At 43.2% G+C, this 24,345-nt stretch overlaps 1 protein-coding gene across 2 annotated transcripts in view; it reads right to left on the bottom strand.

Annotated features, from left to right (window-relative positions):
* ARMC2 (armadillo repeat containing 2) overlaps positions 1-24,345 on the bottom strand; it is a 450,139-nt gene that overhangs the window by 93,541 nt on the left and 332,253 nt on the right. For both annotated transcript variants that reach the window (XM_069235455.1, XM_069235454.1), the window contains exon 12: positions 3,423-3,522. In XM_069235455.1, coding sequence (XP_069091556.1) covers positions 3,423-3,522 — 100 coding nt within the window. The remainder of the gene's footprint in view (positions 1-3,422; positions 3,523-24,345) is intronic.

Genomic DNA, 24,345 nt, shown 5'->3' with positions numbered 1-24,345 from the left:
TCTTTCCAGGCTTTTTTTTCCATTTTACATGACTTGTAGCGCTTGTTGTTACAATGATAAAATATTTGATGTTCTTCACCCATCATTTTCAATCTTTTGTGAACTTCATCTTGCCGTATTTCTGCAGCATCTCAAACTCTCTTCTGTGCAGCCGCAGTTGGTTAGCTTTGCTTTCGGATTAGTTTGGCATGTGACGCATTTTCCTCTGTTGAATGAGTCCTCAGATTTTGTAGTTAGCAGCACTCTGTCAGGAGGTAAAGATCCTTTGCTACTACTTGCTTTGCTCATGAAACAAAAGCATTATTAAAATAAATTACCAATGTGATGGCTAAAACACATCATTATAGAGCTGCCATTTTGAAAAATGGCAGAAGGGTTGCTCGGAGGAGTTATTTTCTGTCTCTATAAGGCTACTTGACCCCTAAAACCTATGTTTAGACACCAAGATGAAGTATATAGGTCTCATGGTTCCTGGACTATTCCATCATCACTGCAACACATCTGCCATTTTTAAAAATGTAATCCAGAAAAAAACTGGCCCGAGTTAGCAATATCTACCCAAGCTAAATTAATTTTCAAATGATACAAAAACACAAATCAAAAATGAAAATCTCTGGACAACTATTTTTTATGGAGGTATATCCAGGGGTCAGGACTCCACTGCAAAGGCCTTAGCCGCTGGAGCCCAGGAATTGTTCAGTCAAGTATGTTCCCCTAGCTTATTGTCCCAAAACAATCAAGGTGACATGTCCCGCAATAGAGGCCTTTGAGGCCTGCTTGCCTGGGTTAGGGTCAATATATTTAACATTTGTCTTTTAATATTGTGATCAATCCTGTTCTTTCGGTATGCAATTTATAGTGGGTTCTCTCAGCCTCTGAAGTTGGATAAGAAAAAAAACAAAGAAAAAGGCTGCTCTTTGTTTGGAAATCTAATAGAACCTTTAGAAAGAATGAAGAATGAGTTCTTAAGTAAACTTTGACCCCACGAAATAGAGTATACAGTGTATGAGATGAGATTAAGTGCACTTATGAGCTGCAGGTAAACAACAAACACTGTCTTACAAGTCTTCACTTCAGCTAAATAGTATGTCATGGGTTCTAGGGTTCTACATATCTAGAAGCGAATATCAATTGAAAAATATAAAACATTCAAGATGCTACTGCCTTACCTCTTGAAGCGGCAGAAGCGGTGTATTGAGAGGCAGGGGGAGGAAACCTAGCCCTCCCACAACTGAGGCAGATGTAGATGCCACAAATGAGATTACTTTGTCACTCTCGCCTCTCTTAGAAGTGAATCAAATCTCTTGTCTATCACTCAGCCTCCTTTCTGACATCTTTCTGCCTGCGTCACATTCCTCTATGGAATAAACTTCAAGGAGGCAGACCATTCACAGATTATTGCTGTCTTTCCTGTCCATTTTACCTCAGTGGCCTGGATACTAGTCAAACAATGCAGGAATGGCAGCTCGAAGGACAGGAATGACAAAAACCCTTCTGGGAAGCCAACACAACAAGGGTTTGATTTTGAGGACACAAAGGTGGAAATGCTAGAAAAACCTCAAAAGCTGTCAAATAAGTTAAAAGAAAAAAAAATGTGTTGGAGTTCTTAGGCAAAAATAGCCTTGACAACACAAAGAAGGTATTTGTGATCTTTCTCATAGGAAAGGAAAAGGCATGGTGGTATAGCACAGGCTTCTGAAAGTGGCACAGAGATATTTTTACTGCTGTCCATTGTTGGGCGTTAGGACACCAATTCCTGTTTTTAATTTTTCCTATTAGGGTTCTCTGTGGTGGTTTTTCAATCTATGCTTCTATTCACATTCAATTTGACTGTTTGGACACAATATAAAAATACAGTAATTGTTGCCTCATGGTTCTGTTTTATAAATGGTTAATTTGCTTTTTTGAAAAAAAATGTGTTTGTTGGAATGTGTTCCGGGATCCTGCACATGTGGGAGATATCCTGGTAAAACATCAATCCAATGCAGAGATGCCCTTGTATTGAAGACATACAAGGTTCTTCTGACATCGGGGCTGCTCTTCCGCAATAGCGAAGAGCCAGCTGCTGAAAAATAAAACAATATTTAATTATCATTTTATTTTTCAGCTGCTGGCTCAGTTAGCATGTGCAGGGAGGGGCAGGGCTGGGTTATGGGAGTGGAGAGGAGGTGTGGAGTGACTGCACTTAAGTATGCATGCCAGTTTGGTCCTCCGTCCTAGGCAGGACAAACTGACAGGCGCATTTAGGTTCCTCCAACCCAGCTGTTTTGCACAGCTGGGTGGGAGAAACAGCACAGACTCCAGTGCACTGTCTGAGCGGCAGACCAAGCCACTCCTACCAGTCCTGACGCTGCTCTCATGCCAGGCACAGCACGTGAGCAGCAGCAGGATTGCATTGGGAACATGTGCTGGTGTCCCAGGGACTGCTGTGACAATATCAAGAGAGAAGAGGAGCGAGGCCGTCTGTAGCGGCGGGCAGTAAAGTTTTTTATTTTATTTTTTACTTTATTGTTCTCCCCCATCCATCCTCCCACTCCCCCTTGAGATTTGTGGCAGCCACCACTGTCTGACATACAGATTTCTGAGGAGTATCTTCCTAAAAGAAATAAGATAACTCAGGGAGAATCTGCAAAGATCTCAAACTGGTTACTGGGGGCGGTAAGGGGGGAGGAGATAAGTCGTTAATGTAATCAAAAGTGGTAGCATTAGACCTGAAACTATACAGACAGAATGCGGTGCAGAGGAGCTCAGGAGAGATTGCTTAGGTCTCAATCAGAAACTGCAAATATAATGAACAGTTTTAGGAACAATCTTCAAAACTTAAAAAAATGAGGATTTACCAAACCCACCAAAGACCCAGAAATAGAAAATGAGTATTTGTGGTTTTTAGACATAAAACTGTTAGGGGTAGTTTGGTCTCATCTAAAAAATTCAGAATCCTATTGTTCAAACTCATTTTTAAGAAGCTTAAGTTAGCTTAAAAAACACCTTCTGAGGATTCACCTCTGAGCCCCAGCTTAAACCAAAGTTCTAAAAAAAAATGCATCCTCGTTTGAGGCACCTTGGACTTCGAGGGCCGCAGAACACCACCACATGCAACTGCATGGAAAGACGTTCTGGTGCTCTAAAGCACATATGTTGCTTAACAAAACAGACAAAAGAAACATGCTCTTAGATTTTACTTGAAAGCTTCAATATCGAATGAACAGTCACTATCAGTCCATTGCAGATCTGTGTCTTTCTGAGTTTCTCTCACATCTATCGACTAAAAGATTTTACTATTTATAATTATTGTGATACAGTTTAGCCTTAGAAATTATGAGCAAACATGAAAGTGGTTGGATCAACAGAAACGTAAGCATTCAATTAGAATAGATACATCAGTGCATTTAAAAATGTAACAATAAAAACATAAAACAAACCTGCTTTCTTGGGTGTTTATTTAATACTTCCAAGAATAAGAAGTAACATCTTGGGCATTCTGCTAGAGCTGCACAGCAGTCATTGTAGGATGAAAGTTTGCTGCAAGAACATTTTATGGACACCATTAAAAAGCGTATTTTCGCAATTCTACTCGATTTACACGTTGCAATATAGGATTATCAGAAAAGGCAAGTACATTTCACTACACTTGAAGCCATATAAATATTAATAGAATTCACGATGATGGTTCTTAAACTTATGATAGTTGCTCAGAGAGTCCAATGTGTTAGCTAACACAATAAATATCAGAAAGGTCTCGCCTGGAAACAGCCTTAGATGCCTGTTGAGTGCTATTTTCATCACACACCACAACAAACACACACACACACGGACAAAACTCTGTGCTTTAGCTAACTTTAGGCATTGGTTAATTGTTACCCCATAGATATTATGGTCTCATTATTTTACTAGCAAACAAAGCTATTCACAATAGGGATAACAGATATGTTTGCTAAAAGACTACTCAACGGCCTGTGATATCGTCTATAGGAACTGGCTGTGATATAAAGGGCATCCTTGGGGTATCGATATTACCCCATTACACTTTCTAATTCAGTTACTTAAGGAAACCCGGGTGCAAGTCAAATTACCTGATTGGTCTGCTGTCACACTAAAATTATAAATGGCATAAATAAGGCTGCATCTTAGCCTGTTTGAGGTCGAGCGCGCAAGCGCTCTGACGTATTGTGATCTATCTGTGGGCTTTTAACTACGCCCATCACTATCACGCGTTCATCGGCTTGCCTTTCAAAATTCCTTTGTTATCATTGGTAAATACTTTATGTTTCTCCCTCCTTGGGGCAGTTTTGTTACTGCCTTGGTCATCGACCCTATTACATGGATAATTGCATGTTTGCCGATACGTTGGACTGCAAGCGAACATTTTTCCTTTTGTGTCTCTCCTTTGCGCTCATGGTGGCCGTGGCACTTTGAATCAGCTATTCTACTTTTCATTTTCAGTTCATGTGGCAAGAAAAGTCCGTAAGGAATTTACAACGCTAATAGCTCCAACTCGAGCAAGCACAAGACCCATTGCATTGCAAATGCTTGTTCTATTTTCCCTGTGCGTAGCCGAGCTACCAGGGACTTTTTCTCACTCTGAAGTATACACCCCAAAGTTTGGACAAGAAAAGATTATTTACCTGGTTTATATGGATTATCTGGTCATGTTGTCATTGACGCAAACGGTTCTTCGATGTCAGTTAAATGGATTAACGATTTTAGTTATGCAAATTACTTCGCTGTCAGTTAACTAGCTCAATTAATATAATTATATAAATTAACCAACAGTCAACTTTACCAAAACAAAAATTATATTGTTTCGATGCCCCAGTGTAATTTTTATATAAACTTGAACGTCACATCTCAAAGCTGGACTCCAGAAGTATGGGTGGTTCCAGGTGCTTTAAAACACTTTTCCTGTAAATTGGTGGATGGGCAATCGAACTTTCCATCGCTGCAGCTAATACTAAATTATACCTCCTACTCCATGGCTAATTGGGCTTTAGTATAAGGATAATCATGTGTTTGGAGAAATTATTTGTTAAAAAATATTCATTTACTAAATGTGAGGTCATTCACGCCTCACTGTAGACAGAAACTAAAACTAGACCTTACAACTTTGACTGCAGCAAATAACATCTCATTTATCAAACCTATGACTGAATTAACCAAAACGTTACAACTCTAAAAAAGACTGTGTAATGAGGTTTTAGTTATGACTCGTACTGCACATTCCTCAGTTAGGCAATCCATAAGTACACTCACTAAAGATTACCAAATACCGTCACTGGAAATACTTTCTTCTATGAACAGTTTGCAGCATAAAGCTTTACTAAAGAACAAAATGAAAGGCATGTATTTTACTCCAATGACTTACTCCAAACATCAACTTATAAAAATGTAATTTAACTGCAAAACTCTCATAGTATAAAGAGGCAACTCTATTAAGAATCTGACCTCGAAGCAAAGACAAAAGAAGTTTATATAAGACTGAGATGCCTAAACATTCTCATCTGTCAATTTGAGGGCTCATGAAAAAATATGGATAACGAGCAGAGAAAATGTTAATTATATAGAATAGGTGAAGAAATGATAGAACACGATTTGTCTGCTTCCCAATTTGCTTCATCCTCGTAAGAAATATTTGCTTCACTTGGTTAGAGGAACTGATATTAGATCAATTAAGGAGGCCAGCATATTTTGTTTGGATGGCCTATCACAAAGATCTGGTGCAGCTGGGACTTGGCTATTACCTTTGACGTCACAATGGTGATCTATTTGCGACCATGTTGACATTATATTGTGTGAATTGATAAACTAATTGTAAAGAAGTGTACTTAAAAGTCTAAATTGATGTGCATTCAATGTAGGCTAGGATTTAAAAGTGTGTGGTATAATTATATAGATTGAATAATAATCATTGATTTTGATTTCATATGTTTCCTTATGATGTTAAAGAATAGTTATCATTGACACAATAATGATTTTAATCAACGATAGGCTTTAAATGTTGTAGATTAAGGTTGAAAAATATAGTTCCTCACCATATTTACTGACATGTATTAACAAACAAGTTACTTACCTTCGGAAATGCTTTATCTGGTAGAGACAGGATCTAGCCGCAGATTCCTTACTTTAGAATCTTCCACAGGCGTAACTCTGGATCTGGAAGCTTTTACTCATAGCAAGTCTGCACATCAGAAGAGGGCATCACGCAACTCTGTATCAACGTCGTCCACTAGATGTGATGTCGGCAGAGTCCATATAAGCCTCTCGCCGACAAGCCAAAGTCAATTTTTAGCATGACTATTTTCCACGGTCAAAACGTGGAGCCACATATAGAAACTGCCTAATGAAACAGTGTGCTAGAAAAAAAGACCACTGTGCCAAATAATCACCAAATTCTTAATTCAAGGTGTAGATTTCCATAATGAAATCTCGGAGACCAAAGAGGACTCAGTTAGCAAAGTGGGGAGGGTGGGGGGAGTTTTAAGGAATCTATGGCTAGATCCTCTCTCTACCAGATAATTGAGTAATCAAAGGTAAGTAACTTATTCATCTGATAGAGACATCTAGCTGCAGATTCCTTACTTTGGAATCAGATACCAAAGTCATACTCTCTCTGGATGAGGGACTCCAAACTGAGACCTTTAAAAAAGTCTCTAAATATAACAAAACCGGTCTAGAACAAGAGAAAAAGACCGGGCAATCATAATAATTTAGGTGAATAATAACATACTCTACAACATGAAAACCTGTTGAAGGAACCACAGGTAAAGAAAAACATAAAACATAAAAAAAATATGGGAATAAGCTCATCCATGTTAGTGTGTCAAATGTGTGTCAGAAGCAACCAAACAATATTGAGAATCTCTAACCAAAATAAAACCGGTTTAGTACAAGAGAAATAGATCGCACATTTATAAGTTTACCTATGCGTAATCACATAAACTTTACCAAAAGAACTAAGAAAAAGATCACAGTAAGAAATAGTCATAAAAACGTTGAGAGTATGGAGTTAGCATCACCCATGATCAAAATCGTTAAAGATCTGTCACTAGAACAAAACAGGTATAGAACAATTCAAAAAGACCGGACATTCATAATAATGTAGGTGAGCCCTAACATATTTCACAACATAATTCTTGTGAAAGGAACCATGAATAAGAAGTCCTAAAGTATTCAAAAACATGGAATAAAGAAAAACATACAATTGCCCTCTTTAAAAAGAAGTCAAAGAAAACAATAGCGACCATTTGGCATATAAACAGACTTTTCCCAAAGAAAAGTAACAAGAAATGATAAAAATATCTTCAAGATATTCCCAATATATACATATGGAAATAGGAGTGTAATAAACAAATGCCTATTTTATTTACTTATTATTTACTTTATTTATATATTTTTTTTAAAGAAAAGGCTGAATAAAACAGCAAGTGTGAAAAAAAACCTTAGTAGTGCAGCGGAAGCCAAGGTGAGTATGTGACTCTAATTAATTAATAAGACTCATCTACAGATGAACTAGTCAAGGTGCCAATCGCGCAAAAACGAAAAATGTACTAGATTCTGAAATAGACAAGAATCCAACCCATTTTGTATATTCCGTCTTATGACAACACTTCTCAAAGAGTGAACCCAACCTACAACAACTAGAGTCAGTTAACGATGAAACAGTTGTACCTAGATGAGGCAAACACCTAACCTCCTCATGTGCAAAAGAAACATCTCCTAAAGAGTCAATAATATTAATTATTCTATACAAGAGAGTGAACTGAATCTACAGAGAGAGATACATCTCAGTGAATACCCATGATAACTTGACATAAGCCAGGAAAAAGAAAGAATAATGTTCAAAGAACATGTTGACACCATAAAAATGTCTACACTAAAGCGTAGAAAATCTATCAAACTATGATGGCTATGTTATAAAAAACCTTTAAGACCAAACCAAGGAAAGTTTTAAAGCCCCCAAGATTATACTTTCTGGCTTCTAATGTATCCAATCTACCAAAAGTAGAAAACTCACACTACCATATCATACGTAAAAGTAGAACGTACATATAAAAAATAGTGTAGATCAACAGCTACCTTGTTTGACAACACAAAAGGACTTAATAAACAGACACACTTAGTGCTGTATAATCCTTTAAAGAAACCTCTTTAAATATAAATTAAACAATATACTGAGACTCCCATGGAGCTCATATTACAAGGTACCTATTAGGGGTACTGGATGTTATAAATTTATGAGCTGACACGTTAGAAAATTAACTTTCTGCAGTGTGTGTGTGTGTATATATATATATATATAAGAATGCTCACCAGGCATACAAGCAAATACTCCAGTTAGAGTATGGTACATACCATGAAGGTATCAACTCTTAAGCAAAAGCTCTTCTTCAGAGTAAACAGTATCACCTTTATGTCAGGTATATTAAAAAGAGATAACCCGCTAAAAAACTATCATTGATAAATGAAGTGGAAAGCCCCCGTTCTACCCAAGCAATAACAATATTGACAGTAGGCTTGAAACATCAGGCATGAAAAGCACCATAGGGTACCAGGGTAATATACAAGAGTCAGTAGTATCCATACCACAGCGAATGATTAAATTAGCTGATTGCTGGCCATCTTTAATCATTGGGTAAGAGTGTTCTGAAGACATTTCAGATGTGTAGGCAAGATGCTTGCCAATGAGTCCCTTAATGAATGTAAAAAAAACATCCAAGAATGTAACACGTAGTAGCATAGCGTAAAGCAGAACTTGTGGAGGAAAAACTATGCCTGCCACAAATGTCCAGACTCCTGGAATCCCCGTCAGATGGGACATGTGGGAGAGACGCAATATCATGGGAGGCCAAAGCAGCCAGTACCACCAAACTACGATGAGTAGGCTGTCTAAGGAGACAAGCTGGATCACTCAGGGCAGGTCGGTGCCTATGAAATATAGCTAATCAAAAGGGGCTCCTGTATGCAGCTCAGTTCAAGCCCCCAACAAAATGTCATGTTTCACATGTCAAGGCTTCACTGTGAGGAAGTACTGGCTCAACCCGTGTGGCCTTGATGGAGAACATCAATCAAAGGATCAGAAGTTAATTCCACTGAAGGACATGTTAGATTCACAACCACAGCAACCCATCTCAGCATGTCAGCCAGAGAGGAACTTGCCTCCGTAGCAAGGCCAGGAGGTGAAAGTAGGCCTGAGGCTGGGAACAGTTCAACCCACTAGCAGCAGCTAGTTCAGCTAGCCAGCTGTCCTCTGTATGAGGCTGATCCACAAGTAAAATGTGTGGTATATCCTCCACAGCATCTTCATCACATCCCTCAGAAGGATAAACATGAGAGCACTCCCTCAGTTGTGCAGGGAGGTCAGGGATAACCAGCAAAACTGGTGCGATACCAAACACTGACTGGTGCTGAGAAGGAATCCTTGGTGTTCAAACTGACTTCAGACAGGGAAAGGGATGCAAGGTCGATATGCACCGCCAACAGAGTTGCCGGAGCCAGCTGATTAGATGAAGGTGCCGAAATGTAAAAAACCCAAAGGGCTGTGCACCGGCGCCGTAACGACTCTGTCAACTAAAGCTGAGGGCCTGATTGAAGCTGAGGATGAACCCGCCTGCATGGACACATTCAAGTCACTTTGCACCTCCTTGGGCCCTGCAGGTGCACCAGAGGAAGGTGAGTTCCCAAAGATAGATGGAAAGGAATCGTAATACTCACGCATCTGGTTTAGAGTCGCCCCAGCCCCCGGAAAGGGAGGGAGACACGGGGTAGACTTGGGCCTCAACTTGCCAACCTAGGAATGGTGGGAGGCCATACCCGGTGAAGTTGGCAACTTCTGCAACTTCAACCACTTGCGGAGTGACTTACCTCGTAAAGTCGAGGGAGAATGACATCCAAGAGAACGAAGGGGCCCAGAAGGAGACCGTGGTCGACAAAAAGTCCTGGACTCCTCCAATATTCATATCGCCAGAAGCTTCATACAATGCTCGTGCAGAGCTTAAGGCCGAAGTTGACAACCGGAGTCGCACTCTTTGCATCATGGTGCTCATCCAGACACACATAAAATCGAGTGAGGAGCCATAGTCAACATTTATCATCCACAGGACCCACAGGGTTTGAACCCTGAAGACATGGACAGGAAAAAGCATACTCTTCTGTCAACAACAACGCTGAAGTAGGACGAAAAAGGCCTGACCAACCATTACCGGATCCATGTTGCAAGCCCAGAAAAGAAGGAGCTGATAGGTCTGCGAGGAGGTTATATGGACTCCGCTGATAACACATTCAGTGGACAACATCGATATGGAGTTGTGTGACGATGCCTTCTGACGCGCCGACGTGCTATGGGAAAAGGTTTCCGGATCCAGGCTCGTGCCTGGGGAAGATACTAAAGAAAGCAATCTGTGGCTGGATGTCTCTATCAGATAAGTTATTTCACTTTTACAATTTACTATAATATGGAGTGAGACAAGATTTATTAATGACTATTTTATAAATGGACCATTTACATGTCTTTGCTTAAAATGAATAAAGTGTGTCATTTTAATTCTGCTCCAGTTTAGTTGTGTTAAGGCCTGCTAAGCTCCAGGTTCATAGAATGTGGGAAAGGTGTCTTCTTTTTGCTAACATGTCATTTCTTTCCAGATGGAGCTCACATGAAATGTTAGTTTAGAAATAAATGAGCTATTGTTTTAGTCATAGAGAGCCTCAAAAATGAACCTTGAAGTCAGTACACGGAGAAGCAAAACATGTGAAAACTGGCTCTATACAGAATGTTACACAGTCCTACAGGACATCAAGGGCAGATACCTTCACAGGACGGTCTTGGGAACTTGTAGCCATGTTTCAGATGTCTGTTGTATGATGTGAAGGGATGGTGTTACTATAACATTGTAGCTTATTCTTGAGAATTGTTTACATTAACCCGAGTATTAATCTGTAATAAGACATTTAAACTTAATTTCCAATTTGGGTTTTCAGTGAGTGACCCAATTGGTCATGCTGTAAATTAAATGTTGATGGATTGTGATGTTAACTGGTCTTATTCCCTGGTTAGGGTGAAAAGATTTGTTAACCTTGTTTAGAGAACACCTGAAATGCTCCATCGGATCCACGGCATGTTTTACAAAACATTTTAAAGTGGTTCAAAATGATTTTATAAATATAATAATCAGACGACTATCATTATCTGATAATCACAAACTTGTTCTGATATATTAACCTGCTATTTTATGCTGCAGTATTAAAATTTAATAAGATGTGACCATTTAAATTTCAGTGTACATAGCTAGGAATACTTAATATTATGTGCATAATGTAGTTTTATCTTGAACTTATTTTCAGCTGTTAGATATTACCTGATTTTATATATCTACGCAATAAAAGTAATACTATATCATACTACACCAGTGGTTAAGAGGTCAGTCTTTCACCACTGATATTATGCATGGCATTCCAGGAATGAGAACAACTAAAAATAGTGCCTCTCCTCATTTGCAACTGACATACTGACTGCCCCCTTCCAGTGTACCTATTCTGTGCATACAACAACCAGGAGAATGAGCTGTGTGTTCTGGACGCAGTGCCCATTTACCGGCTGCTCTGGTGGGGAGCGGTCACAGAAGCCACGTGGCCTTTCTCTGTGGGGCCCTATCTCTGCCCTCTGTCCTCACTTGATTAGAGATACAAAGTTCAAAACTGCCTCTTGGCCCTGGGTTTCGATATAAAGGTGAGACCGGTCTAAGGGCGGCAGGACCAAGAGGACTGCCACTCTTGTCTACCTTCTAATCACATTTCCTTCAGTGGCATCACTTCACCTGATTAGCTTTCTCCTCTGTGCATGCATTGAAGGATATGGCATCAATGTAGTAAACAAGGTGAGTTTTCATGTAGGGCATAGCAGAAGGACAAGTTACATTAATGCTCTTTCTGGAAGAAACTATCTATCTGCAGATTCCTCACCTTCTGAATATTCCCCAGGCATCAGACTGGATCTGGAATTTTTTCAACATTACCTCTGTGGAAATGATGTTCGGAGCTAATTTGGTGCCACTTCTGTGTGCTGATGTAATTTACTTTCGCGACTGTCCGCTTCCCTGAGCACACAGTCCTAAAAGCAAATTGGTCTGACCAGTTTGCAAATTCCTAGACTTGGGATCGTATTAATGGATAGAGTCTAATAACAGAACGGGAGGAGAGGTGCGTAAGTAAGGGATCTACGGCTAGATAGAGTCTCTACCAGAAAGAGTGCTACCGAAGATAATTAACTTGTTCTGATACAGCTTTCTAGCTGAAGACGCCTCACCTTTTAATTAGGTACCAAATAAGTACCTATTTGTAAAAGGGTCTGTGAGTAGTCTCAAATGAGAAAGACCTGCAGGACTGTGCAGGCAAAATACCTCTGTCGGCAAATGACTATCTAGACAGTGCTTTGAGAATGTATGACAGGACACCCACAGAGCTGCCTGACAAATGTCTAGGACAGGGACTCTGTGTGCTAACACAGTAGGAGGAGTTTTGGCCCCTGCAGAATGAGCACGCAGACTTTCCTGAGGGTGCCTGTCGAGCCACTGGGAAGCAGATCTCAATGCAAGCATGATCCAACCAGAGATGTTTCTCTTCTGCACAGCCCTGCCATTTGGGCTCCAGAGAACCCCACAAGGAGCTGGTTGTCCATCTGATATTCTTTGGTACGATCAGTGTAAAAGCTCAGCACTCTCTTGGGGTCCAAGGAATAGAGTCTCTCCTCCTTTTTAGAGGGGGAAGACACAGCACACCAGCACGGTGATGTGCTGACTGATGTAGAGCAAGGTCACAACTTTAGGCAAGAAAGATACCAGTGTCTGCAAAACCAGTTTGGCTGGGAAGAAGGTGGTGTAACTCTGGTTCATGCAAAGAGCTTGAAGCTCACTCACATCCCACACTGTTATGGTGATGGAAAACACTGTTTTGAGAATGAGGAGCTGCAACGAATAGCCATGAAAGGGCTCAAATGGAGTGTTTATCAGAAAAGTGAGGACCAAGAAGAGGTTCCACTGTGGCATCACAAAGGAAGAGGGAGGAAAACAATTTGGTAGCTTTCCAAAAAAAAGTATAACAACTGGACACAAACGATGAGGGCTAATTCAGCAACAACAAAAAGGCTGGAAGAGAAAAAAAAAGGTACAATTTAACGATGACCTGAGCAAAGCATTGCCAGGCTAAGGACAAAACAACAAAACATCACATAACTTAGCCTGGAGTGGGTCTATTTGTCGAGCACTGTACCAAGAAAAAATTTGTAACAACAACAGGCGTAGATAGTTTTAGTCCTGAGAAGCCTGGCTGCCAAGATGGCATTAACTACCTCCAAAGGAGGATTGAAGGTGTTCAGCTGTCGCTGCTAAATCTCCAAGCATGAAGGTGGAGAATGCAAAGGCACAGGTGCAGAACCTTACCCTCTTGCTGTGATGGCAGGTCCTCCCAGAGAGGCAAGCTGATCAAAGGACAGATGCTCAATCCCAGGAGTTCTGGATACTATACTTTCCATGCCCATTCCAGAGCCACTAGGCTGACTTGGGCCTGGTCGGTCCTGATCTTCTTGAAAACTCAGGGTAGGAGTGGAATTTATGGGAAAGAATACAGGAGTCCCAAGTTTCACTTGAGGTGGAATTATTCTCTGAGCAAGAGGCCCCTTAGAAACTCCAACAGGCAGAATCGTTGACATTGTGTGTTCTTTGCAGTGGAGAACAGACTGAACCAGGGTTCTCCCCATTTTGGGGGAGACCTTGACCCACCTCTAGGTGTAACTGCCATTTGTGACCTGCTAGGCATAGATGGCTGAGCTTGTTCATCTTGCCATTCAACAATGTTGTCAGGTGGGTAACCAAAAGGAACATTCTTTGGTGGTCCAACCATTTCCAGACGTTCAGGGTCTCCTACCAATGAGACGGTGACCCCACCTTGCCCTGTTTGTTCCATTAGCACATGGCGGTGGTGTTGTCTGTGAGCACCTACACCAGCCTCCCCTGGATTAATGGAAAGATGGCTTTCAATCCCAAGCGGATGGCCCTCAGCCTTAGAACATTGATATAGACTGGTACTCCACTGAAGCCCAGAGACTTATCTTTATCTCTCCAAAATTGCAACTGCAAACCAGTAGCAATGCATAGGTCACCACTATCAGCTCTGGGTGGGGAAAGGAGAGGTGACTACTGCTAACACAATCCAGCTCCAGTAACAAACACTGTAGATCTTTGGTCTTTCCTCCGAAATCTGAACGTGGTCGGAGAGGTTCTCTTAATGTTGGGCCTACTGGGAGACTGCAGACCCCGTATACGCCTTTTCGCATGCTTTACCAGCAGGATGCAGGAGGCCATCAGCCCCAGCAGCCTCATAGTCAACTTCACTGAAATCCAGGACAAAGGCTGAAAGTTCAGGCTAACAGCCTGAATGTCCTGGACTCTCTTTCTTGGTGCAAAGCATGAAACCGAACCATGTGCAAAATGGCACAGCTTAAGAGGAGCATCTGAGAAGAAGTCAAATGTGACTTCAGCATGTTGACAGTAAACTCCAAGGATGACAGGAGGTTCACTATAGTCTGGAGGTGGTTGACAACTGCCCGAGATGAGCCAACCTTCAACAGGTAGTTGCCAAGTTAGTGGAAGACAGAGACCCCCTGACGTCTGAAGGTGCGGAGCTACGACCACCATTATTTTCATGAATACCTGATGGAAACTGATGAGATGAAAGGGTAGCACAGCAAATAAAAAGTGCTCCTATCCCACCATGAACTACAGGTAGCTCCAATGAGTCTGCAGGACAGGCACATAGAAATAGGAGACCTGCAGCTCCAACACCACTATCCAGTCTCCAGGGTCAAGGGTCAAGGGCATACATGACCTGGGTCAGTGTGAGCATTTTGAACTTTTCCTTCTGGAGAAAGGCATTGAGAGGGTGTGGGTCTAAAAATCAGACAAAGCCCTCTGTCCTTCTTGGATGCTAGAAAGTAACTGGAATAACAAACATGATCTACTTTTGAAGTGGGCAGCTTTTGCCAGCCCCTTTAGCCAAAAAGGCTGCAGCAAAACAGGCAGAAGGTCCTCCTTCAATTGCTGGGGGGATGGTGGAAGGCGGGCAGTGTGAAAAGGAAGGGTAGAACTTAACCCTTCCGAACAATTTTCAGGACCCACTGGTCTATTGTTATGACCTACCAACCCGGCAAGAAATCTGGGATCATGCCTTCTACTGGGTGGTTGTGCTCCACTAAGAGCACACTAAATAGGCTTGGCAGGTGGCACTGCCAGGGGGCAGGTGGGTAGTGGACTGCGTGTCCCATTGACTTTGATCATAATGGCAGTAGTCACCACAGTCTTGACTGCAAACCTGCTGGGTACCTTGTGGGGGTTGAATTGGCTGGTGATATGGGGTACTTCTGCCAACGCCATGAAAGGGAGTGGTAGGGCAGTTGCAGTTGGTGAGGTGGAGCAGATAAGCCCAGAAAGCATGCCACGGCCCTGCTCTCTATGACAGTCGGGTCCCATCGAACAGCATGTTAATGAGGGATGACTCAACATCACCTGGAAAACTGGTGGTAACCAAGCCACAATAGCCCGCCCAATAGGGCTGGTGGTATCAAAGCCACAACAAATTGTTAACTTTGGTGCGTCATGACCGTCCTCTTTGGTGTGGGCGAGAACAAGCCAGAGATCTTTAAGGTCACCTGGGAGGACTAACTGGGAAATTAGTTTCAAATAAACATTACAAGAATATAAACAGTAAGTACCAGAACAATACAAATCTATCAAAGACAAAGTGCCATGGAGACTGAGTGATGGACCTTGCAGCAAGCTTTAACCAGAAAACCTTAATCAGTGTCTTTGGACAAGGAGGGGTTTAAGTTCCCAGGAAACCAGGGAAAGGTACTACTCATAGAGCTGGAAGTTCCAGATCCTTGATGCACTTCCAAAGAAGGAATACTTCATACACTGCTCTTGAATAAATGTGGGAGACTCAAGGAGGAGAAATTCTACAATACTCGTTCCCAGTTGGATACCAGTGATGTTCAGTTTCTTAGCCAGGTAGGTGACTGTGGAGATAATGCAGAGCTTTATGAGTGATGCAGGCAGCCTTAGATTGTGTTCTTGCTTCAATGGGGAGTCACTGGGGAGCGACTGAAGTTAGGACAGGAGAAATATGGTCACATTTCTTGTACCAAGAAACAACACAGGCCTAAGTACAATATCATTTTAATTAGAGCTCATACTTTATATAAATATATTGAAAGTTGTACAAACTACTGTTTTTTTTACACAAAAATTTGAACGATTTCTACAATATCTCAGACGTTGCCTAAGGAATCCTGCTTTGGGAAGGAACTTGGAAGGATTTTGCATGGAAACGTTCTAAAGTTACCATTGCATTTAGATCAGTGTGATCCAGTCCTCGGCTTACCCTTATTCAGTGTTATTGGTTTCAAGTATCATAGTTCAATTAATTTATTTGAAATGCAGGAATACAAATCCCAAAAAGCAATAGATTGTTAATTAGTACTCCTGATAAAATGAAATATAATCCGTGATGGGAGGTTCCTAATTAGATATTCTTTCATCTCTGAAGCCAGCGGTGTTAAGTTTAGTTGGTAAAGGGGTGCAATAGAACTGTAGTGGTCTCTTAACCATGCTGCTCTGCAATGGACATACCCACCCACCATCTCAGAGAATCCAGAGTAATTCATTGTTGTCAAATCCTATTTAGGTAACATAGCAGATATGACTATTTGTTATGATATGCCATGTTGATTTGTAATAGTACACTAATCACCTGTAGGAGTATCCAGGCGCATAAGCATGTGTGTAGGTACCTGGTCACCACAGTGTTTTTCCAAGAGGCAGGTTTTTAGTCCCTTGCAGAACTCATGAAGCTAGGAGAAGGCACTGATGTGAGATGGATGGCCGTTCCATAATTTGGGTGTGATGGATGAGAACGAGCGACGCCCTGCTCTGTTTTTGTGTGCAAGTGAGCGTGAGGCTGAGCATTGGTGCCTGGCAGGTTAGTGAATGTGTATGCAGCTATTCAGTATGCTGGACCAGTGTTGTGCAAAGTTTTATATGTGTGCGTGATGAGTTTGAGTTGAATGAGTTTTTGAATGGGGAACACGTGGAGTTTTCCGAGATGGGGTAAGGTGAGGGAGAGGCGTGGGAGTTTGAGTATTAGTATTGCGGCAGTGTTGCAGATGGTCTGTTTCTGGCATAGAGTGCATTGCCATAGTCGAGCCTTCTTGTGATGGTTTGGTTGATGTGGTGTGGCAGCCTTTTGAAAATCTTTACGAAGGATGAGGAAGCAGGCAGTGTTCACTGTGTTGACTTTTGCTGTTCTGCTGAACTTGTCATCCAGGATGATTCCTGGCATGGTTGGTGGTTGGTGATGTTGGTCCTAGCTCTGTCGTCCACCAGGTGGCATACAATAGGGAGGTCTTGTTTAAAAAAGACCAGTACCTCAATTTTGTCAGAGTTGAGTTTCAAGCAGTTGATTCTCATCCAATGTGCTACCATGGTCATGCAATTGGTGAAGTTGGTTCTGGGGGTGATTGTCTTTTCTATCAGGGAGAGGATGAGTTGGGGTCATCAGCGTGAGAGATGATGGTGATGCCATAGGACCAGATGTTGCTGGCAAGCAGAACCATGTAGATGTTGATCAGGGTCTGACTGAGAGAGAATCCCCTGGGGGACTCTGCAGATCAGGTTCTTGGTCGCCAATGTGAAGCTTGGTATACTGACTCTTTGGGTTCTTCCTGTGAGGAAGGAGCAGATCCAGATGAGTGATGAGTGTGTTGTGGGAGACTGTGTCAAATGCTGCAGAGAGATCGAGGAAGTTGAGGGCTGCTGTTTCTCCTCGGCTCAGGAAGATCTGGATGCCATCAGAATGCTATTTCAGTGCTTTGATTTTTTCTGAACCTTAATTGAATGTTGTCCAGAAAGTGGTGTAGTTAGAGGTTGCTTCTATGTTGATTGTTGACGGCCTTCTCCATCTCTTGGGCTGGGCAGGGGAGCACGTAGTTGAACGGAATTTGCTCAGTTGACTTGGGTTGGCAGACGACTTCATGATGAGGGTGTTGAATGCTGCATGCTTGCAATCTTTCGGGGAGTGTCCTGGATGTGATGGAGATAGTGATGTGGGTAAGAGCGGGAATGAAGTCTTGGATCTGTTGGGGCCCATGAGTGGATGGTCTGCACAACAGATGATGTGCTTTCTTTGGTGAGAGTTTCGATCCGAGTGGCAGCTGTCTTTGTTGGTGATGGGCAGGCTGGGGATGCGGTTTCTAGGCTCTGGTTGATGTGTGAAGTCATTGTAGAATGTTTGCGATTTTGGTGTGGAATAAGCTTGATAGGTCATTGCAGAGTTCCTGGGAGGAAGTGCTGCTGCTGACAGAGGCCATGGGTGTAGTTAATTCCTTGCTGATTAAGAAGATCTTTTTGCAGCTTATGGTGTTCCCTTCAATGCATTCAGCTAGTATTCTTTTCTTGGTGTGTCTCAGTTAGTGGTGGTAATGTTTGAGTGCAGCCTTGTAGGGGGTTCTACCAGTGGTTTTGTGGCTGGCTCTCCATTTTCTTCTTAGATGTTTGCAGTCTCTAGTGTTTGGAATCTCAAAGGTCTTCTGTGTGCCAGCTGGCCTCCTTGTTGGTTCTTCTTTGCTTGTTGGGTTTGATGAGTGTCAGGAGGTCTGCACAGTTCTTTATCCAGGTGTTGAAGTTGGTGATGTCCTTGTTGAGGTTATTTGTGGGGTTAGGTTAATCCATGCTGAGGGCATTGAGCCATCATGCTTCTGAGATTTTGCCCCAGCTGTGGCTGGGTAGGCTGAGGCTGGTGGATGCATTGATTTGCGGGTTGTTAATTTGGTTGGGGATGATGGAGTGGTTGTTGAGTGAGTGGCAAATTAGAGTTGTATTTGATGCTGTCGCTTGTGGTTAAAATGGGGTCCAGTATATGTCCTGCGATGTGTGTTGGTTCTGTGAAGAGTTGAGTTAGTCCAATGTTGTTCAGGCTTTCAAGGAGTGCTGTGGAACAGGGGTTGGTTTGGTCTTCTAGGTGGAAGTTGAGGTCGCTGATTAGTATGAAGGCTCTGGAGTCGACAGCGAAAGGGGCGATGAAGTCAGTGGTGAGGCTAGTGAAGGTACATCACAGTCCTGGTGGTCAGTAGATGAGGGTTCCATTTATGGTAAGGTTGTTGAAGATTTGCATTTTGAAGTGCATGTGTTCCATCAATGGGGTGACGCTCTCGGAGGACAGTTAGAAATTGATGGAGTCTTTGTAGATGAATACAAGTCCTTCTCCTGGCTTGTGAGGGCCGTCCTATCTTGCTTTCCTGTAGCCCGCTGGGCTTACCACAGTGACATTAGGTGCCAATTTGGAGTTGACCCAGGTTTCCATGAGCAAGAGAAGGTCCACCGCAATGCTGCTCAGCAGTTCCCAGATTTCAGTAGTGTGTTTGCAGACAGATCGTGTGCTGAGTAGCATGCATCAGAGAGAGTATTGGGTGTGGGTTTGCTGTAGCATTGAGAGTTAGGTGGGGGTGTTGATGGTGTTGCTAGTGCTTGTGTGGGATGTGTGGGTAGGCTGCTGCAGGAGATCTGGCAGAGGGTGCAGGTGAAGAATCCTACTGTGATGTGTGAGGTGGCATAACAGCAGTGGGAGGAGAGGCGCCCCAGGTAGAGTGATCGACGGATCGCTGTGGGAGAGCACTGGGGGAACGACCCGAATAGGGTTCATGGTGATGGGTGCAGTCCAGGCGCAGATATGTACGGACGGGCCTGCCTTTGCCAGAGGCATGGACGTGCAGTGGTCACCATTAACTAAGTCCTGGGGGCAAACATGGGGAACAGTGGATGGGGCTGCAGAGACGAGGGAAGAAGAGGCGGGCTGGAGATACAGCAGGTAAGGAGGACAGGAGGAAGGAAAAGATGTGAAGGGGTTGGAGGAGCGTAATAGAGTGGGCAGAAGACCTGGAACATGGCTTAAAAGGCACAAAAGGGATTGAGAAGAGCAGAAAAACACTAAGGGGTAAAAGACAAAAATGGCATAAAAACAACAAATGAGTGAAACAGGAACAAGAAAATGGGTGAAGAGCAAAGGCACTAAGGGGTGAGAGAGAAAACAGGCAGAGAGAAACAGACAAGGCGCAAAAAATCAGAGAAGGATGAAAGAGCTTGGCAGAAGTCAAAGAGTGGGTGAAAGGGAGAAGGAAGAGAAAGGAGAATTGAGACGGTCAAAAGAGGATAACAGTAGAGAGGGCAGAAGGAGCGAGGCGGAAGCCTTGAGCAGAGGGAGCCAGGTCAGAAAGGGCCTTGACTGGTCAGAGATCAGGTCACAGGTAAATGGGGGCTGGGCCTAGGACCTCCTCCTAAGCTTCTATGTGTGTAACTTTCTCACTTAGCTGTGGCACATGTGGACTATAGAGTTTAACTAAGAAGGAAGGATGTACCAGTATCAGTATGCTGCAGTGTTTTGGGGCATCAATAAAATTCAATACGGTGAGCCCCGCCAGATTTAATGAGGTGCTGATGTATAGTTTGTGGAGAGAGTACTCAGTCACAATGGCAATGGAGTTCCCTTGTCTGCTAAACTGAAGGTCTGCTCGCCTGATTTACAGATGGGCAGACCTTAAGTATCTTTGCAACAACATATCCCTCCAACAGCTCAACGGTGTAAAGCTTGGTCATTTGACTACCCACCCCATTTAGAGTGATGGTCGAATTGCCAGTTTTTGCTCTCATTAAGCAAGAGTTAAAAACATTTAAATTACCACCACACAGTCAGTAGTTTTTGTTACAGCAGTTCCTGCCAATGGTTAAGAGTTGTCCGAAGGGCTGGCAAACAACTTTAAATTTGGTGGGTGAAGGAGTCTCAATATGGAGGGAGTAAAGTACTCTGTCATACCTCTGTCTGCCAAACTAAGAATCAGTCCCTAGAGCTGTTAAAGTTGGGGTGCTCAAAAACAATTGCTAAATTGGGGATGGGGGTCCTAGTTTTTCCCCCGTAGTAATTAATGGAAAGTGGGGTCTAACATATTTGCAGTCATGTGAGTTTCAGTTTACTCTTAACTTTTCCCTACATGGTCTTTATTGTGGTTAACCTAATTTGAAGCCTCAGTTATTCCCATATCATGATCAATTTGACTCAATGACCTTCATTGGTACCTTTTCTTGTTTCTACATGATTTATTAATTTAAAGATCATTGTCCTCTTACAGCTATCGACGTTCTGTTACAATAAGCTCCTATTTTTGGTCAGGAAGCGAACAATACATTTGGGATACACTGCCCTGTTCCACACAGTACAAGTATACTGCAAGTTACTATGGACTCCAACAACTTTAGAGAGCAATGAGTCCAGAGGCAGCATTTCCTAGGGGACCCAATATCCTTTTAATATATTCAGAGAATTTCTTTAATACATCACTTATCTCTGAAACCTCTCATAAATCCTTGCTGTCCTGCTTCTTTAAAAAAAACAAAAAAAACAGAACCCCTTATTGCATACATGTAGAACGCATGAGAAGAACGACTGATCAATACAATAAACACAATTGCAAGTAGGTGATTTTCAGTAATGATAACAGCTGAAAATGTCTCTTTTGTTCTTAGTAGGCTGCAGTAGAAGCATTAAAGAGAACCCACAAAGGAGAGAGCTAAAAAATTGTGACAGAAGATGAAGTTTGTATTGTGAATGGTTATCTTAAGGCATACACAGCAAGACATTTATATTAAAGAAAGGGAAAGTATTGGTGTGCTGCATTTTAAAGAATGTGCACACTTTGTAAACAAAAAAACTGTAAGCATTTTAACATCACAATAAAGCAGAACAAATGAAAGCTCAATAATGGTTAGAAAGAAGCACTGTGCCTTTATTTTATGACACAACAAGATGTGATCCAGCATTTCAATCAGAATCCTAAAGTTGTCTTGCAGAAAGAATGGTTTCATTTTCTTTGAAAGATTAAATACAATTTTGGTTGACTTACAGGTCTCCCATAGTAAGACCACAGTCCAGGGTGAAATTCAGGGATCTAGTGGATACTGGGTACAAAGCATTAAGAACCTATACAGGAATCTTCCACTGTGATCAACCAATAGGGATATTCGTATATTTCCCAACTAGGAGCAGTCATTGTATATTTGAGGTATTCATGTTTTGAACAAATTTTGATATTGACAAGGGCTTGGCCATGCTGGCAAACAAGATGGTCGCACAGCAGTGAAGCTCCGGGTGCCTGCAATCCCCAGACCACGTAAAAACGGGCCTTATCCAGCATCTATGGCCACCGGGGGCCCAAAAATGTGTAAGGCACTGCGAGCGGACCAGAGAAGAGCAGCTTGATGAATGTGTGCAGCTGCAGTGGTGTAGAGCCGAATCATATGGCAGACAGCCTGGTCCTTGCCTTGGAGGCCCTGCGGCAACAAGGGTCAAGAATGAGCCTGAGGTTGTGGGCTAATTAGCCCTGAGCGGGTCACATACGCTACTGCCCTATGCCGATCGTGCCATTGATGCTTGCTGCCTGGCCCTGAGGCTGCCTGCGGACATTGCCTCAATGCCTGTGCCGAGTCAGGACCTGATGGCGAGAACACTGGAGATGAAATTGTGGCTGCCTAGAGTGCCCCGATGTGGAAAGCAGACTACATGCGTTGACAAGCACATGATGATGCCAACTACCTACGTGTGTTCGTCCTACTCCAGTAAGAGCCTGTCATCTCTACAGCTGTTCTCGTCCTAGGGCAAGCGATCCATATTTGGCGCCACTTCGCAATGACTGGGTGGGCCCCATCACTGCATGCCACTGGCTCCGGTGAGCCCTGCAGAAGGTGCCTTTATACCAGCAATTTGGCCCTGCGTTGACACTGCAGGCTTTCAGTGGGGTGGGGGTGGCTGACAATGGCAGACGGTGTTCACAGGCTCCCAGAATGGCCAGTCTAGCTGCTCGCCTGGCCTCTGGGCCCCCAGCATGGCACTAGATCTCCAGCATTCTCCATCTTGGGGGTGATGGCCCCTCTGGATAATTTGGTGACAGTCTGGGGGGCACCACAGCCTGCTTGGGGCAACACTTTGGAACTGCTAGGGTGCATCTTGTTCACCACTGTCCTTTTAATAGCCCTGGTGGCGTTGGTGCCTATGGATTAGGGAGTTAGCTCTACCGCGCTTGCTTCTAACAATACCCAGCCTCCTGTGGACATCTGCCTGGTCCTGTGCCTTCCTGCGCTGATAGAAGACTGAGCTGATTACTCCTGGCACAGAGGGATTCTTATGGCAATCACACCAAGTCTGGCGATACCTCTGCACTTACACCTGATCTATTTTGGCCCTACAATTCCCAATATATATCCACAATCTAGCTAACCATGCTGTGCGGAGACCCTAAACAGCACAAACTTCCATTCAAGTGTGCCAAGGAAACAGAAAGATCGGGGCCCTAACAACATGGAGAGGGATCAGGCACTGTAGACCAGGACCACTCATTGGGTATGGCAGCCACCATGGAGGAACTCCATGTGGAGTTCCACTCCATAGACGATTGGTTTGATGCCCTTACGAGCTGACTCAGCCACATGGGGGGAGTGCCTTGACCGCCAAAATGTCCGACTGGATGGTGCAGAGGAGCATACCTCAACTCTGGAGGACAGGTCTGCGACAGTGACTAAGCAACTAAAGAAAATAGAGCAGATCCTCATGACAGTGGCCGTTAAGAACGAGGACCTTGAGGCCAGATCCCACTGCAACAACCTGTGCATCTTGGGAGATGCAGAACCCATGTACTCAAAGCAACTGGATCTTTCTGTCGAGCACCTTCTTTCAGAACTATTCTGCTGCCAAAACATCACACCCACCTTTGTAGTGGAGCGTGCACACTGTTCACTTGGTCTGCAGCCTTCCCCTGGGGACCTGCCATGCTCGATCATCATTGGTCTCCCCAATTTTTGGGATTGTGAGTCCGATTTTGAGAAAGATAGGGCAAGTGCAACATCAAGGCTCCCAAATCTCCTTCTTCCCCGACTTAAACATTGTGGTGCAGGACGCTTGTCACAAGTACGCCAAGGCCACGATCATGTTCAGAAACTGGGACTGACATACGGCTATGCTTTACTCGACCTGTTTGCGGGTGGAAGACAATGGCAGGTCCTGCTTTTTCTGCAACCCCACAGATGTCATGGCCTTCTGTAAACAATACAGCAAGGAAGAACTGCCCTCCTGCTGCGTCATGCCTGCTCACTCTCCTCCAGACCTGCACGCCCCGGCCAGCACTGACCTATTTCCACTGGACTGGTCAGTGTCATGAAGTGCTTTAGACTGCCCACTCTTTGAACATTCCTGACAACTCCACATGCA

Source organism: Pleurodeles waltl, chromosome 5, assembly GCF_031143425.1.
Source record: "Pleurodeles waltl isolate 20211129_DDA chromosome 5, aPleWal1.hap1.20221129, whole genome shotgun sequence".
Lineage (NCBI taxonomy): Eukaryota > Metazoa > Chordata > Amphibia > Caudata > Salamandridae > Pleurodeles > Pleurodeles waltl.
Note: the sequence above shows the minus strand (reverse complement) of the source record. Positions and strands in the feature narration are given on the sequence as shown.